The sequence below is a fragment of the Phaenicophaeus curvirostris genome, chromosome 1 (assembly GCF_032191515.1).
Source record: "Phaenicophaeus curvirostris isolate KB17595 chromosome 1, BPBGC_Pcur_1.0, whole genome shotgun sequence".
Taxonomy (NCBI): domain Eukaryota; kingdom Metazoa; phylum Chordata; class Aves; order Cuculiformes; family Cuculidae; genus Phaenicophaeus; species Phaenicophaeus curvirostris.
The window spans coordinates 184,997,958-185,015,025 of NC_091392.1; the positions used below are offsets into that span (position 1 = coordinate 184,997,958).

General features: G+C 41.7%; 1 protein-coding gene across 8 annotated transcripts in view; it reads left to right on the forward strand.

Moving 5' to 3' along the window:
- The window catches only part of STARD13 (StAR related lipid transfer domain containing 13), a 302,953-nt gene that overhangs the window by 165,714 nt on the left and 120,171 nt on the right, over nt 1–17,068 (forward strand). Inside the window, exon 1 of one of the 8 annotated variants that reach the window (XM_069882481.1) lies at nt 4,090–4,180. The exons of 6 other annotated variants lie outside the window; for them this stretch is intronic. In XM_069882481.1, the coding sequence (XP_069738582.1) occupies nt 4,105–4,180 (76 nt within the window). In that variant the 5' untranslated portion in view covers nt 4,090–4,104. Of the gene's footprint in view, nt 1–4,089; nt 4,181–14,144; nt 14,518–17,068 lie in introns of those variants that run through there. One more of the 8 variants, XM_069882465.1, reaches the window with a different exon arrangement.

Genomic DNA, 17,068 nt, shown 5'->3' on the forward strand with positions numbered 1-17,068 from the left:
ATTCCTCTTTTCTGTATTATTTATTAAGCTATCCACCTTTAACTTGTCTTCTATTACTATTCTCAGTTGAGATTTTCAAAGCTCCATGACAGCCCATCAGCTACTTCTGAACAGACTAGGAAATTATATTGCCAAAAAGACAAGTCAGCTTTCAAAATGTCAGTAATTGCCATTAACATTCATAACCAAACATACATATATTTAACCTCTACCTGAATTTCTGCCACATTGGGAGGTGGTCGGGGTTTTGCCCAGTTTCTTTCCTGGGAAGAACTCTTACAGCTTCCTTATTAGTTAAAGATTTGGACTGGGTTTGGGTTTTTTTCTGCCATTTACATTAAGGAAAATAAAGAGGAACTTCTTCAAAATCAGCAGAAATGCTCTGGATTCTAATGTAAGGCTTTTATCATCCTGACTTGACATACTCCATCATTTCTGAAAATAAAGAAGCATTATTTCCTACAGAGTCAAAAGCGTATAGTTCTACATCAGCTAGGCAAATTAGTATTTCAGTAATTACAATTCTTCTCTCTATCCCTAATAGCTTCAAGTGTTTTTATTTCAGGACAAAGCTGATAATTTGATTATGGCCTTAATTCAGCAGAGCACTTAAATACCTATTAAATTTAAATGGTTAAGTGTTTGACTCGTCTTCTTTGATACATTTAACATCTAAATCAGCAGTACATTCTTTTAAAAATTATTAAATTAGTGTGGCAGTATGCATGAGTTCATCAGAAACACGGAGGTACCAGAACATCTGTATTTCTGACATACAATAAAACAGCGGATACTATACCTATTCTGATTCAAATAGAGGTCAAATACATTTCAGAATCCAGGTTAGATGAGACACCATCAAATAAAATTGTCTCTGAAACATCTGTTTTGTTTTATACAAACCTATAAACACGTGTATTTACAAAACAACCTAAGCTGTTTCTTTTTAAGACACCCTAAACAAGGACAGCAGGGCAGGTGTTACAGAGCCAAGGCATACACATGAATTGTGGCATGGCAGCATTTTAAAGAAACTATGAAATTCAGAGGGATTATAAAACAGCTGGGTGAATTGTAGGTAGGAACTGTTTTAAATCTCTGGATTCTAGGTCACAGCAGAGCATGAAACACAGGGCACTCACTTGCTCTTTCACTCCTTTGTGTTGCTTTCTCTTAAGGGAGGATGGTAACTTTTAGAGGGCTGGAACCATTATCTTTCCTTTCATGGAAGGGATCAGTTGGTGCAGTCGTTAGGGTGCTTGAAACTGGGAAGAAATTTATTGCTGTGACAGATCAGGCAACATATGAAAGGAAGTAAGATGTTCTTCAGAGACAGATTAAATTTTTGCCAAGTCATTTTATTGAAATTTTGGAAAATAAACAGGTCATTAATTTGGTCCAGATTTCGCTACTGCAAATTGTGCAGAGATGCTGCAAACCAGATGCTTTCCTCTATTTGTTTTTACAGACCTTTCTATTTATGGATGCTCTTATTTAATGACATATTTCTATAATAAAGACCATTGTTTTGCATGGGAATCAATCAATTTTGTCAGTAGATACCTGAGTAAGACATACATATCTGCACAATTTCAGGGGACAAAACAGTCAGCAATAACATGATAAGAAGGAAATAATGAGTAGGAAGATCTGGAATAGAGTAGTTCTTGTAAAGTTAACATTCAGTTCTTGCCTGGGTTCCTTAGCACATAGCAGTTTTCATTCTTTCTCTATGCAGACCCTGCTAGTGAAATGGTAGAGATAAAGACATCTATCCCAAGGACAGCATCCTAAGATTTGGCTTGCTGAGGAAAGCGTGAATACAATCCATGTCAGCATTTCCCTGGCTTTCCGGAGGTATGCAGCACAGCCACTGACATACCTATCAGCCTCAGTTTCAACTTCATCTCCAGATCAAGGCTGAATCCTGAAATGGGAACCAGCGGCCAAGCCAGCTGTACCAACTGACAGAAATAGCTGATAAAAGAAATCTTCATTCCTTTTGCGCTTTGGTTTTGTTTAGTCCTCAGAATAAAGGCATTATGTTATGCCCTATCCACACAGTCTTCATTTATGTTATAAATAACATCGGGAGTGAAAAGCATCTGCCCTGACTTGAAAGCAGTGAGTCTAACAGGGATGCCTTTGGAAAGGGTTGAACTAGTCACACGAGGTCCTTTACAGTCCAGACAGAAATTGGTACTTCCTATTTCTGCAAGTCGTCCTGAAAAAGCCTGATGAGACAAGGAGGGCGAATTGCCCTCTGGTGGTGCTTATTCCCCTCCATAACCCTAGCCAAATGACAGGACTAAAGACCTGCCTGCATCAGTGACAGGTGGAGAAAAAGTCACCTCTTCAGCTGCCACCTGTGTGCATTCGGTATGGAAATCAGTGAACCACTGGCACTGCAGAAATTTAGTTTTAGAGATTGGTGCCTATAGTACCTCTAACTCCTTTTTAAGGTACCTGCTGAAATACGCAAGACAGGAGATCGAGCTGACAAGTTACCTGTGATTTCAGTGGCACCTGAAAATTCACTGAAAGTTACATATTCAAACAACAGCCAACCAGGGTACCTGAACCTCAGATAAATGTAGTTCTCCATTTCCAGATTATTTTGTGGAAGCAGATTGTGAATTACATGTCACTAAAACACATACCAAATCTATCATAATAAAAGCTGTGTGATTTATATGTGCTACCAAGCTGGTTTAGCTAAGCAACAGTGGCAGCAACCATGCAGGTTTTGTACTGCTTGATGTAAAGTGTGTTTTAAGGGTCACTTTTCAAACTACTAGTTATCCTGTATGTGAATATTTGTTGCATGGTACCCTCAGTCAGAGCAAAAGTCCGTCAGCCTCAGGTATCCTGTTTTTCACAACGGCTGCTAGTGGATACTTAGGAAAGAGTACAAGGACACAGCAAGTTTACGGCATGACCTCTTAGCTTCCAGGTTTCAGTAAATAGTTCTCTGTTGATGTTGTTAACAAGGCTGCCAATTAAGAGCAAAGTAAAAAGGAGGTTTATGATGTGACTGTGCACGTCCTAGCTGAGCTACACCTAAGCTGGTGATACACAGAGTCTGTTTCCCATTTGTAATCTTCTGGAGACGTGTAATCCCTCACATTGCAATTGCTATTTTAAAAAGTTATTTTCAAATTGTGCACAGGTGTCACAGCCAAAGTTGCCTCCCTGTCACGTGAACTGCCACTATGTGCGTAAAGTGGGAACAAAGTTTACTTTTAAAGTAATATGGGCTTACTAGTGATTTGAAAGCAAAACGTTCAGAACTCCATTTGGTTTTAATTTATCATCCAATCTATCATCTTGGTAACTTATTAGGAAACAGTGAGTACATTATTTGTCAGAAGTTCCCTAGGGCATAAAAGGAGGGAAAATAAAGGCTGAATCTCTGATTCATTCTTTTGCAATTCAAGCACACAGTGTATATGGAGTATTTTAAAGCAAATTCTTATCTCAGCTACATCAGTGCAAATCCTGAGCACTTATAGAGTAACCAGTGAATTCTGTTTTGGAGTGAAATGCCTCCGCAGCAACAAGGACTGGAAACTTTTTTTCAGGATCCAGTTTTGCCTAAATTTCATGTCCTTATAGCTAAGAATAGCACTCATCTGTTAAGATCTAGTTGAACAAGAGGAAATAAAGTTGGCAAACATAAACAGGAACAACCTTTTTCAAAGGTCAGGTGCAATTTCAGTTCTGCAATATTAGTTGCCCAACTTGAGATACTTCAAAGAGGTCTTATGTTCATACTGAGGAAACCAACACTCCCAAAAAGTCAGAGCTTTGCAAGTGTCATGGAAAATCGACCTAAGATGAGTGGTTCCTTTTGAAGGTTTTAACCAAGGAATTTTTCCAGTGAAACTACATTCCACAAACATGGAGCAACATCTTAAGTAGACAACAACAAATGAGGAACACCATGGGGTTGGTTCATTTGAAAGAGAGATGTCTACTCAGAAAGTGGGACAAGGAGGAAGCCTGATAGAGGGACTTTGTAGGGTGCCAGGATGAACAGAGGTTGGACGGCAATATTTTCATCACAGTGGAACTGAGAAAGTATAAAAGAAATTCACGGCTGGTATGGATCTTATTAACCAACTGTCTTGGTCTTCCTGTTTCGAACATAGGGCAAATCAACAGAGGAGAAGAATTCTTGGTAAGTGGTTGCTGGAGGAGGGAGGAGGACATGCAAGGGAGTGTGTAGGAGTACAGAGCCAGAGAGGAAAGAGTCGGAGAAAGAAAATATGTACCAAGGCAGTATACCTGATATGGGGAGCAAGGAGGAGAAGGAGGGAACGACTGCTGAAGAATAATTCACTCTGCCTGGATTGCTGCAGGTCTTAGGCTCTCTCTGGTCCTTCCTGCTCACTGGAAACATTTTTGCAATGGCAGGCTGTGGGGAAGGAGAGGAGCAAACTGCATGCTTTTTCTCAGGAGAAGCAGCATGGTGGCTGGCAAGGGAGCTATGGAAAGCTTTTCCTCTGCATTGCTCCTGCTATTTGGCAGGCTTCCACTCTATAAAAACACCCCACCTGTAGCTTTTTGGCTAAAATTATTTTATCCAGTGAGACACATCAGCTCTGTGGTGTCTACATAGCACAGCGCAAACTATGAGTCGGGGGGTGGGGGGTGGGAAGAGTGCAAGAAAGAAATAGAATCTGGAAATGGAAAGCTTAAATTGTGGGCAGAACAGCTGATAGCTGGGAGACAGAAAATCCGGGTCAGGAACTTGCCCAATTAATGAGTATCTATTTATATTGTAAACTGTTCTAGTGCTGGTTTGTTGTGAAAAGTCTTCCAGGAATTCTTTGGGGGGAGAAAGAGGAGTGCTGTTGGTGTTAGGAAAAAAAAATCAATCAATCAAATAAATAAATAAATAACCTATTTGATCCTCCTATTTCTTTGCCTTTGAACAGAAAGAATAATATGGGATTAAAATCCATGAGCATCATGCATTTTGTTTCAGACAACCAGGGTGACTAATATATCATATAAAGCAATTCATGTAGATTATGTTGAGTTCTGGCTTTTGGTGAGGGATGAGTGATACATGCATGTCTTATATTCCCCTTGGCTTCTTTATTTGTGAGGTTGCTAATTAGGCACCAGTGTGGATGAAATTATGCAAACAGCTAAGTGTATAATTGTGTTGGTTGCACTTACAGTGCTGTGCTGGGTCAGCCTTAAAGCTGGACTAGTGGCCAAATTAACTGCTCACCCATACTAATTTCTGTGCAGGACCTTTGTTGTCATTCTGGGATGCCCAAACCTGTAATCTGGGGAGGGAACAGAATGTCATCTGTACCCTGATCTCCAGGCTGTGGTTAAGCACATACCCAGATGCCACAGGGATGGACCTCAGCTCTGTGCTGGATCCAGGGCCCTCACTTGCCCTTGCAGCAAGAACATGGGACTGCCGAATGTCAGGCCAGGTGGTCCTGCACTGTACCAGGGATGCTGGCCGCCACAAGGCTTGTTTCAGTTTGTTTTATCAGGGACATGGGAGACATGGAGGCACAAGGGGTCACTGAGGCTTCTGCAGAAGACACCCCTCCTGGGAACACTTCCCACCCCATCTTGATGATGATGGCTTGGGAACTGTAGTTTAAAAAAGATAAATTTAAACTGTTAGTGAACTAAATGCATCATATGCATCCTGCAGACTACTTCCTTGCATGACAGAGTGCAGTCCAGTCCTAAAGTCAAGACCCAGATTACCGGTTAGTGCACGTTGCTTTGCTGAGCTGTATGTACAAACACAACATCTTTGTTGCACAGTTTTCATGAGATCCAATAGCATGCATTTAATAATAGATTGGGAAATGTGTGACATCCTGCAATTTTAGGCAATAAGCATCTCATCTGAAGGAACCCATACAAGAACAAGCTGAGAGAGGTGGGCTTGTTTACCCTAGAGAAGAGAACGCTCCAGGAACACCTTATAGCAGCCTTCCAGTCCTTAAATGTGGCCTACAGAAAAGCTGGGAAGAGGCTCTTTATCAGGGCGTGTAGCGATAGGATGAAGTGGAACAGTTTTAAGCTGAAAGAGGGTAGATTTAGATGAGATGTTAGGAAGAAATCGTTTTACTGCGAGGATGATGAGGCACTGGCACAGGTTGCCCGGAGAAGTCATGGGTGCTCCCTCCCTTGAGGTGTTCAAGGCCAGGTCAATGAGGCTTTAAGCAACCTGATCCAGTGGAAGGTGTTCCTGCCCGTGGCAGGAGGGGCTGGAACTGGATCATCTTTAAGGTTCCTTTCAACTCAAACCATTCAATGATTCTGTGATTCTGTAACCCACTGGAGGTATGAGATCATTTTGAAGGCTTTATTTTCCCTTTGGTTCATGCAGTTACAGTAGACTTCAGCCTGCCTCAGATGTTGCTTGTAAAGAATATGAAACTACCTACAAAATTATACTTACTTTTTTTTTTTTTACATTAAGTACCAAAGTAGCTAAGGAAGGCAAAGATGACTTTTATCAGTCAGGATATTGGTGCAGAGACAGGTTAAACAACTTCCCTGAAGTCCTAGAGCAAGTCACTGCTAGGTAGTTCTGTGCCCTAATCATTGTGTCAGTGAAATATTCATGTAATAAATATCCATTGATTTCAAGGAGCCTCAAGAATTTCATGTTCCCATGCACCAGTCCCATGCTGCTCTGTTTGAAATAAAGCTGCCAAGGGCTATTCCAGGCTGTCTTGATGTTGTTTTGGTTTGGTTTTATTTTCACAAAATCTAACTTTGGCATTGTCTCTCTAGCACAGAGAGACAAAAAAACCCTCTCTCAAAACCAGATCAAAAAGTGAATATTTCCTCTCTTGCCCATTTCATCACCATGGTACTGGAGTCCTGTTTAAAAGAAAACAAATAGTGAAGCCCTCACATGAAGTCTGTGAAGACATGAACCTTCAACTGAGATAGGAATGTTTGCCTGTGGTTCAGAGTGACACCAGGAGTAGGGCTGTGTAAGGATTTACAATATATTTGGATAACATAAGAGACTAAGTTTATCTAAACACTTTCTTATGTTATCACTGTGTTATCCAAACACGTTGTTAGTGCGACGAGGAGATTAAGATGTGTGTTAGCCCACCACTACTTAAATACACTGTTCCTGTGGGCTTAGTTTTAAGAACTTGCTTATAGATTTAGCAGATGGAGTTGCACTAAGGATATGGAAACTACTTTTATCTCGTTTTTGGCAGAGGAAGTTTGCCACCTGAAATGTCTTCCTTTCTTTTGACCTCTGTTTTGAACTCTATTTGTTATCCAACTTTTTTTTTTTTAATTTACTGTTTGAGAACCACTGTCTTTGGGGACCTCACACTGAAGAGTAATGGCTATTCTTGGCTTGTGAAGAGTTCAGCTAAGGTCAGTGGAGTCTATATTCATATGCTGGTGTGGTTTGACTGAGAAAAAATGTGATGTTTAAAACTGAACAGGAGTGAAACCATAATGCCTAAATTAGCAGGCGGGCACTGGATGAAACAACCAGCCCCTTGCAATGACTTTACACACTGGCCAGGAACTCCTGGTCCCTTCTGACCTCCAGGGAGAGCGGAAGGGATAGGGTCACATTCTCTGAGCCAGCCACTGTGACCAACAAACCACCAGCTTACACTTGACCACCAAATAAGCCAGGAGGGTGTAGAGAAATTGTGTCCAGGGAAATACTGGTTATTACACAAGCTCCAGCCATAAACCACAGAAGCAGTTATTTTGATGCATTTATGCACTAGCAATGCTGTTAGGAATCCACTTTTTTTATAGTCCATAGCAGGGGTGCAGACTGGTTAGCTCACGCAAGCACACAGACTGTCCACTCCAGGTCAGACCACAGCTCCATCCAAGCCAGTATCTCATGGCAGCCAGTGGGCAGTTGCAACTATTTTAGGAAAAATATAACACTGGGATAAGCATGTAGTGATGCTCTACATGTTTTATATCCTGTCTGCATTCACATGGTTCAGGGAGGTCCTGAGCCACGAGCTGGCATTTTGTGCTTAATGGCCCTTGCTGGATTTTTTTTCAGTTATTTACCTAATCCTTTTTATAACTCTTCTAATTTCCATCAGCCATGGCATCCTCTAACAATGACTTCCAGGTGTCAACTATGCAAATATGAAGAAATACTTATGTTAATTCATTTTTAACCTGCCCCATGATCATTTCACTTACTGTTCCCAACTTCGTCCACTGTAAGAAGAGACTCCAGCACTGCCAAGTGGTAGACAGAGCTTTGTAAGAGTGTAACGATATTTGTTGATTTGCTCTCAATTACTTTTGTAACAAGTTTTAAAATTCTTTTTGCTTTTTTCATGCCTACTGAGCACTTGTATTGGATTTTCCTAAACCTATCCAAGATGTATTTACTCAGTGGTAACATCTCAGCAATGTGCACTATGTGCCTTAAGGATGTTTTTTTCTGCACTACGTTTATCAGCACTCAAAAACTACAGTTGTAATGCCTTCTCAGTCGGTATCATAAGAACCTTCAGTGTTTCCAACCAGTTTCTATTTTGACTTCCAGACTAATTTCATGCACTACCTTTTGCCACCTCACTAGTCAGTCCTTTAAAAAAACATGTATGGATAGTGGACAAAATGGATTCCAGTGCTGATCTCTGTGTGAGTCCACTGGGCCCTGACAACACTGTGAACATGGAATATTTATTACTACTTTTGTTTCCTGTCTTTAAGCAGCCATTAAGCCACAAGTGGCCTTTTCCTTTTTATCCCTGATAGCTGAGCTTTATTATCTCTTGGTAGAGGATATTGATGGAGCCTTTTTCAAATCTGTTACTGTTCATTTTGTTGATTTGACATGCCTGAGGTCCTCAACAGGAGGCCTGATGTGAGGAATCACCTCAGTTTTCTTGCTATGACCCTCATCTTATCAGCTGTTGTGCGTGTCCTTATTTCTGTGGTGGGGGAGTTATCTCCCTTTTCTCCCTGACATCTTTTGTGCCCCAAACCGCACTACTGCTGTACTGAGCCTGCATATCATTTCTAATCCTCTGCTTGTATTAGAGCTACTTTCTGTGGTTTGGCCAGGCCATTAATGCCTTTGTAGTCGGGAGGTATATTTTATATTGCTTCTATCCACTAAGTATATTGGTTTTAAAATGCAAATGGATAGTCCTCTGATGCTGGAAAAGGGATGCTAGAACAGAGGAAAAGGATATAATGTACTATTCAGAAGCCCCTTCTCCTAGTTCGGCACTTATCAAAGGTGTATATAAGCCTGGCTTTTATGCATTAGAAGAAGACTTGCTAAGCAGTATTTATTTTTAAAACTCACTATTGGACAGTTGACATAGGAGCTGACTTGCCTCCAGAACACATCAGTATCATCGGGCTTTCCAGTGAAATGATCCTGTGTTGTAATGCTGTGCAGCTATTAGCTGTCTCCATCTCACTTCCCAGTGGCTGAAATCTCATGTAAACCAGTCTGATTCCTGGCAGACTCACATGAGCTACAGAGAGAGCCTCGGCACCCCAGCATGGCCAGCTGAGCGCTGCTGAGCCAGAGGGAAGCATTTCTGGCTGCTCTGGAGACCCCGCTGTTTCATGCCCTGTATAAATGAGTTAGCAGCCTGTAGTAATCCCAGCTCATCTCTCAAACAAACATCTGTGTTAAAATATAAGACATTTTCCCTAAACAGCAGGCAATGAAGTTCTACTTTTAAAATTCCTGGGCCCAGTGATAGGATTTAAAACACATAAAGTAAGTGAAACCCTCATAATAGACACAGCTTTGGGTTCCCTGCATTTGACTTTTATCTCTTCCTAAATCTGAGAAAGGAAGAATTGTCTGCTGTTAACACATGAGCTGCTGTGCAGGCATATGTAGAGGCACATAAAAATAAGAGATATAAGCTGTGTAGATACGATAGAGATAAGATATGTGGGTAGAATTCCAATATAGAGTATATTGCATATATAGGATACTGGAGTTTTAGACATAACCCCACAAACTGAACTATTCTTCTACCTGCAGAATTATAGAAGGGAATCCAGAGATCAATGAGTTAAAAGTGGATGCCTGATTTTTTTTCTTCTGTGACTTGAAAACAAGAGTTTCCGGCTTCTTCTAAGTACATGTCACTAATGTTAATAACAACTGTGCTCCTCCAGAGGTTAGGAAGCTGTGTTGTTCTCACAACGCCAGTGCTTTCAAATGAAAAGAAGCCATCAAATTGCCATTTAATTTTAGACGTGATATAACAAGATAACTGCAGCTAACAATAAAAGGGAAATGGGTCATGGGAGGAAGATCAAGTGGCTGGCTGATTACTGTGTGAGAACTGCAAGTTCAATCCAAACTCAATGTACGACATCATGGACCTATCTCACAGTTATTTAGGAGGGATGAATTCTAAGACAAGATTTAGCAGACCTGTTTTATTTATGTATGAATGCAAGTGGGAAAGTACTGTTCATCTCAAATTTACCCCAGGCTACTCAACTGCCTGTAGTATTGGTTCATGTCTGTTTGAGTAATACTCCAAAGGCAATGTAATGCACAGAAACTCACACCGTTGTTTTGCTCAGAAAAGCTGGTCTTAAGTGGATAGTTCATTAATAGATACATTTTAGCATTTCTACATTACACCACACAGATCTCAAATACTGCCTGCGTTATTTCAGTATATACCGGTAGCCCTGGGGCAGGTTTTTTCTACAAATAGTTTACTCTTTCCCTCTCACACCAAATGCAATTTCAGGGAGAAAAGGTGAAGGAGAGACATAAAAATCAGTGAACATAAAATCAAGTGTTGCAGTTCTCCTTATGAATGCATACCAAAGAGTAAGCATCCTTCAGCTGACTGATAAACACTGTGCAGGTGTCAGTAATGTTGTGTTTTATTAATAAACTTTTAAGTGAAACTTCCTGATCATCCAGAAAATTTCAGTTTGTCATGTCAGGCTATGACACAAGTATTAAGCTAATGTCTGCTATGTAGCTGCACGTCCACTATATAAGTGTGGACATTTCTGATTCAGGTTTAAAATTATTGATTCTAGCTGTGGTTTTATGAAGGAATCTCTATTCCTCTGTGGACCAATTAGGTCATAGGAACGTGAGGTTGGATTCCCATCTCCTGGGCTCTGCTGCTGTCATGACAGGCAGCGGTTTGAGGTGTGTGCTGGAGCCTCCCCACAACCTTTGTAAAACACGCAGGGAAGCTTTCATCTTGAAGTCCTTTTATGAGATGCATTAGCATGAAGTTAAATGTTGCTCTATTAACTACTCCAGAAACAGTCTGTAGACTGAGACTGAAATATTAATTAGCACTCTTATATAACAGCTTAGGCTTCTGTAGTACTTTTTGTCTGAAAGATTGACAGCCAAAGGGGTTTCCTCATTTGAATGACACATTTTTCAAAATAAGCAGTGAGTGTTAAGGCAGTCACTGAAGAAGGACACAGTCATTTTAGAAGTATGCAATGAGGACTACTTTTTTCCTTCACTGTGCACAACTTCAAGCACAAGAGCTTTCAAATGAGCACCACAAGACTAGCTAACTCTTGTTGTTTCTTGTTTTATTTGACTACTATGTAAGTGCTGGACCAGAGCCAAAGAATTCAGCCTCGGCAATGGGAGCACTCAGCAGTGCAAAGCCTGGAGCAGCCCTCTGGCTCTAACATTGTGTTTGGACCCTTGTGTCTGAGAGGAAGGGAAAATTATCACCTTGCATTGGAGACTTCAAATTCTGCCCTTCATGAACACTGAGATGGGCTGCTGGGGAAGCTGGGAGGGCAGTTCTGCCCCATCTCTTACCCTCTGGTGAGGATGTGGGAAGGACAGGCAGCCACAGGGGCACTGGCACTTTGCTCTGTTACAAGCATATCACTGGGCTTGTTGAGCCCTTAATGGCTTTGTTGCCTAGTCAATAACTTACTGACACTCTTGCCTTCATTTTTGTTTCTTTGGGATGGCTTTTGTTTCTTTGGCATGGCTTTTGATGTATTACGTTTCTGTTAAACTGTTTCCTTGTCTTTGGAAGTATTGCAAGGAAGAATGCAGAATCCCATTAGGTGAAAAAAATGAATGTGTTTTCCATCAGAAAAAGAAATTCCTGTGAAAATTTAAACAGAGTTCTATGAAATATTAATAATTGCTTTTTCCACTAGCAATAGCATTTTTCAAGTAGAATTAGATCAAAGGACTGTAGATTAATCAAATAAGAAATTCCCTGCATGGTGGTAGTGTCTCTTTGGATAAACACTGTGCACATCATTGACGCTCACAAGTCTCTGGGATATTTATTCTTCAAGAGGCAGCAGATGAGTGACTGACACACTTTTTCCTGGGGTAGGGCAAGCTGAGATGGGAACAGAAACCATCTCATCCCTGCTGCTCAGGCTCTCTCCACCTGTACCTGTGTGGCTCTCCTGGCTTTCTGCTTTGCACACTAACGCAGGAGGAGACTGGTCATTCCCACTCCCTGGTGGGCAGTGGCCAGCCCTGTTTGAGAGTATAAATGGGAGTGGTGCCACCTCTTTCATCTTGAATATGAAGGCCCTGATGGGAGTCTCAGAGAAGACTGCACACCCGCACCTGGAGAAGGAACCAGGAGGTATAGAGCTCACGAGTGCTATGGATGATAATAAAGGTCCCGCAGGCTTTCAGTCTAGAGAACTAATTTTAAATTTTTAGTACCTGGAATTATATTTCTCTGTTTTATGGAGCCTCACATCGGTTAGGAGTAAAATCCATAAGGTGTAATGCGAACAGATTGCATCACAGTAAAATCCTGCCCTGAGGGTTTTGCACAGAGCAAAATTTTAATGAATAATTGTAAATGAGACAACTGTCCTTTCCCCCCTCGCATTTAGCTGGCTGTCTCTGCCATCGCAAACTGGCCTGTCCCTGTCCTATTCCAATGGGCAGGTCGCAGGCAATGCCACCCCACAGCCCTGCCCTGGCATGCAGCCTGGATGAGGCTGCACTGGCTGGGGCAGGAGGAGAGCTCTGGCATATGAAGGCACGTTGTGGCATATTGTTGGCCTCCAGGCCAGAGAACAGGATGCAGACAATGTAGATGTCTAAGTGGACAGAGGTCAGATGTCCCACAGGTTGGGATGATGGTTGAGTCCCTTGTGCCTGGGTCTAGCAGCCACTCCAGCACCTTGACACTGGCCTCATGGGAAGAGGTATGGACCTGGGAGGTGGTGGCACAGTTCCTGAGCTCTGCAGGATCCATGCTGGCTCACCCTGCTGCCTACACATGGTTTTGCCAGGAGTCCATTCCACTGGGTGAGTGGAAGAGCCTTCTGAGTCCTATCACTTCCACATTTGTGATACTGTCAAGTTGATCTCCAGGGCTGTGAAACTGCTTCCCATGGGCTGGCAGTACTCCTGATCACAAAATCCCCAGCAGGATCTCTGTTCCCTTAGAAATCAGCTCATACTAGGGGTGTATAAAACAAAACACTGGCATTTTAAATTAATGGAAAATTAATTGACAGGTGCACTAAGAGGGTATTTTTGGTATATTTTTTCTCAGATTTGCCGCCTGCTTCCTGATAAAAATGGCAATGTGCTGCTTCGATTCAATTAAGTAAATAAAAGGCATGTTTTGCAAACTGAATGGTTGATGTATGTAAGACTGAATGAAAACCGATGCCCTTCTGCCTGTTAAAAAAACCAAAGGATGTTATAGTAAGGAACCTGAAGAACAGAGATTCTCTCCATCGCTTTCCCCTTTTTCAGATTGTGACTGGTTCTTGGTAACACTGATATTAGAGACTCAGGTTTTGTTTACCACCGAGTGCCTGCTGCTAGGCGTTGTTGCATTATTTTTTTTCATCCCAAGGGCTTCGTTTGTTCCAGCACTCATTGCACCGTGCGGTTTTGGGGATTCAGACAGCCCTTCCGTAAACAGACTTCTTGGCAAACAGGGCTAGTTTTTCAGAAAACTAGCACGGGCATCTTCTCCAGAGGTGAGTCAACGGCTGGGTGGCGTGGAGCAAAGGAGGAAAGGCTTTTCCGCAGCCCTGACTATCCTCAAACAGGCATTCTGGAGTGTTTTCAACTTTTTCTTCTTTGGTTTGCGAAGCAGGGGCAAACGGGCTGTCCCACTCCGGCAGCCTCCACTTGCCCAGGCTGGACTCAGAGCGATTGGCCCGTGCGGATCATGTGGGAGAAGCAGGAATCCTGAGTTGTAGCTTTTGGCACTCCTTTTTTTTTTTTTTTCTTTTAAAGCGCTTGCTCTTTTCAGCTCCCTAGGGCTTGCTGCCTCCCTGCTTTCATTACCCTGATTATAATCTGGAGTGGCCACTGCGGAGACCGAGGGAGGGATTTTAAAGGAGCAGAGATGTTTAAGCAGGTGTCCAGGACTTCGGGCACAGGCTGTTATTACCTAAACTCGGTGTCACCTGAGGGCCAGGAGATGTACTTGCGATTCGATCAGACGGCCAGGCGCCCTCCCTACAGGATGAGCAGGATTCTTGCCCGTCACCAGCTACTGACAAAAATTCAGCAAGGTGAGTTATTGGCAGAAGCTCTCCTTAGCCTGGTGGTGTCACAGGTTCTGCACGTCCACTCTCTCTTAGAAGAACAGGTTTTAATGCCTCAAATTTCAGACTTTTTTTTTTCCTGTCTCTACTCTGAACTCCATTGACTAGAGTAACAATCCGTAATAGTCATTCATACCTTTCTGTTTCTACACATGCACACACACACAGAGAACCAAAGACACACTCTAGTGCATGATTAGCTATTTAACTCATTTATCTTTTAATCATAAACTATGTGGTAGCTTAGGTGCTGAAGTTTGTCTTTTCCAGCTGGCAGAGCAGTTACTGGCAGCAGTACGTCTATTCCAATTGCTACAGGTAAAATCTGCCCATGGTAAAGCACAAAGGAAAAATAGATTAGCAACCAGTTAAAAACAAAACAGAAGTCCAGAGAAGCTAGAAGAAGGCAGCTGGGATAACTCCCTTCGGAAACAAGCGTGCGGAACTGTAAGAGGATTAGAAAATTTGTCGCATGTCCTTAAAAATAATTGCTGACTTGGCTTTCTGCAGCTGCTTATGCAGTTAGCGAGGCAGTTATTACAGACGTATTGATTTTGTTTTTCTGAATATATATCTACAGCACTAAAGCTAAATGCAGATTGGCCTCAGAACAAATCCTTTGGCCTATGCATGCAATTTAAAATCTTCAGAACTGTTGATGCAAAAGTAATAAAATAAAAGCCAACTGTATGGATTTTTCAGATTACAAAGCAAATCAATACATAATTTTGTATTCATTGTAGTTTTGTATAGCATCCGATTTCCAAGAATACCAGGTTCCAAAGCGGATGTGGTTCTACATGCAGAAAAAGAGTATGTCATGTGATGAAAAACAAATAAAATCCTGAAGATGAAAGTCACTTTCTTGACAGCTTGCAAGAAGATGTTTGATTCTGCTAACTAGGGGCAGGCATAGAGTTAACATCATTTACTGTCATATCTAGCAAATATGACAGAAATTGGTATGAGCTTAAATGGGTTTAAGCAGCGGTTAGATGGGTTGGCTATTTCTATGTGCTGCTTTCCAGTAAGATTCTTTATATCCTTGGCTGTCACATTCTAGCAAAAGTACAGGGACATAGTAATGAAATTTTTATTGCATTTATAAAGCAAGAAATCATAATTCTTTGGCCAGATTTGGGTTTTTTTAAAAAAAAGATGAAAACAATAGTTTCTGTGGCAATTGGGAAAATGCAGTTGTTTGCAAGGCTGTCTCAGGAACTGGTCGTGTTTGAAGGATACTGGTCCTCACTGCAGCTCTAATTTCAGGAAGGATATTATGTCATTTGGTATACCCAGTATACAGCCTGGATTGAATGGAAAGAAAGGGTAATTGGTTTCTCTCCAGGTTTATTTGAAAATGTTTGGGTGCAGTGCTAGTACCTGCTTAATTTTCAAGCAGCAGCTGCAGCTGAGATGGGTTAACAAAACTCCTCTACCTATAATGGTGTTGTTTAATGTTCCCTCTTAGAACCTGTAACCCATCAGCTGTCTGGGACAGCCAGGGCTGTCAAAGCCACCCATTGGTGCCAAGGCTTTCAAGAGGCTGTGTGGTGGGACAGGGAGGAGTTTCCGAGTTGTAACGTTTCTGCATGCAGCTCTTGCATGGATGGTCAGTCTGTGCTGAATGATCTCCACTACTCTGCCACAGCTTTCCAACTTGTCCTGGGAAATGATATTCGTATAGTGCCTTGGTGATGTGATATATGTTACAGTTCAGTATATGAAATATTAGTATATTTTGGATCACTAAGAATACAGTGTTGCTTCCTTCTCTTGTTTTATTGATGGAAAACTGGGAACAGAGTCCACTGATGGTTAAGTGTAAGTTCATTGACAGTAATGAAATCATGTGTGCAAATAGTTGCTGATGTCTGCGTAGGAACCCATAAGTATGTACATACCTAGTGGAAAATAACATGCAAGGTATCCATCTTTTCCACAGTGCCTCAACTACCAAATGATAATTCTGTTACAAATAGCTGTGTTAATAATACCAAGAAAGCTAAGTCTAGCCTCCAGTTTATACTCTGCATGCAACCCTAGACCCATCAAAAGGACTTTCAGGGGGGTTTGGTGGGTCTATGTGTCTCTCTCTGAGCCTGCCTTGTTCAGGCTGTAAGCAGTGTGAGGGTCCCAGTCCAGTCCCGGAGAGTACTGGAAGAGTTGCTGTCATAGGGATGGGGATACTAGCCTGTCCCTTCAGACATGAGTGAGTTTTACCCCTTTGGCGAGTTGGATTCTTTACTAATGGAGCGCCACAGAGCAACTTAGCAAGACTGTATTGAAAAGTAAATCAGGAGATACAGGATGAAAATCAAAACTTGCTTTCAGTCACCCAATTGAGTGAAGCATGTAAATCATTATTTAGTCTCCTTGAATTTGTATGTCCCTGAATGACACATTTTAAGATATTTTAAGCCCATCAAGACAATGCATTTGAGCCCTGCTAGCCCAATTCTTGTCTTAGCACTTCGCCGTCTAATCATTGTTTGAATTATAGCTCATGTTTAGAAAA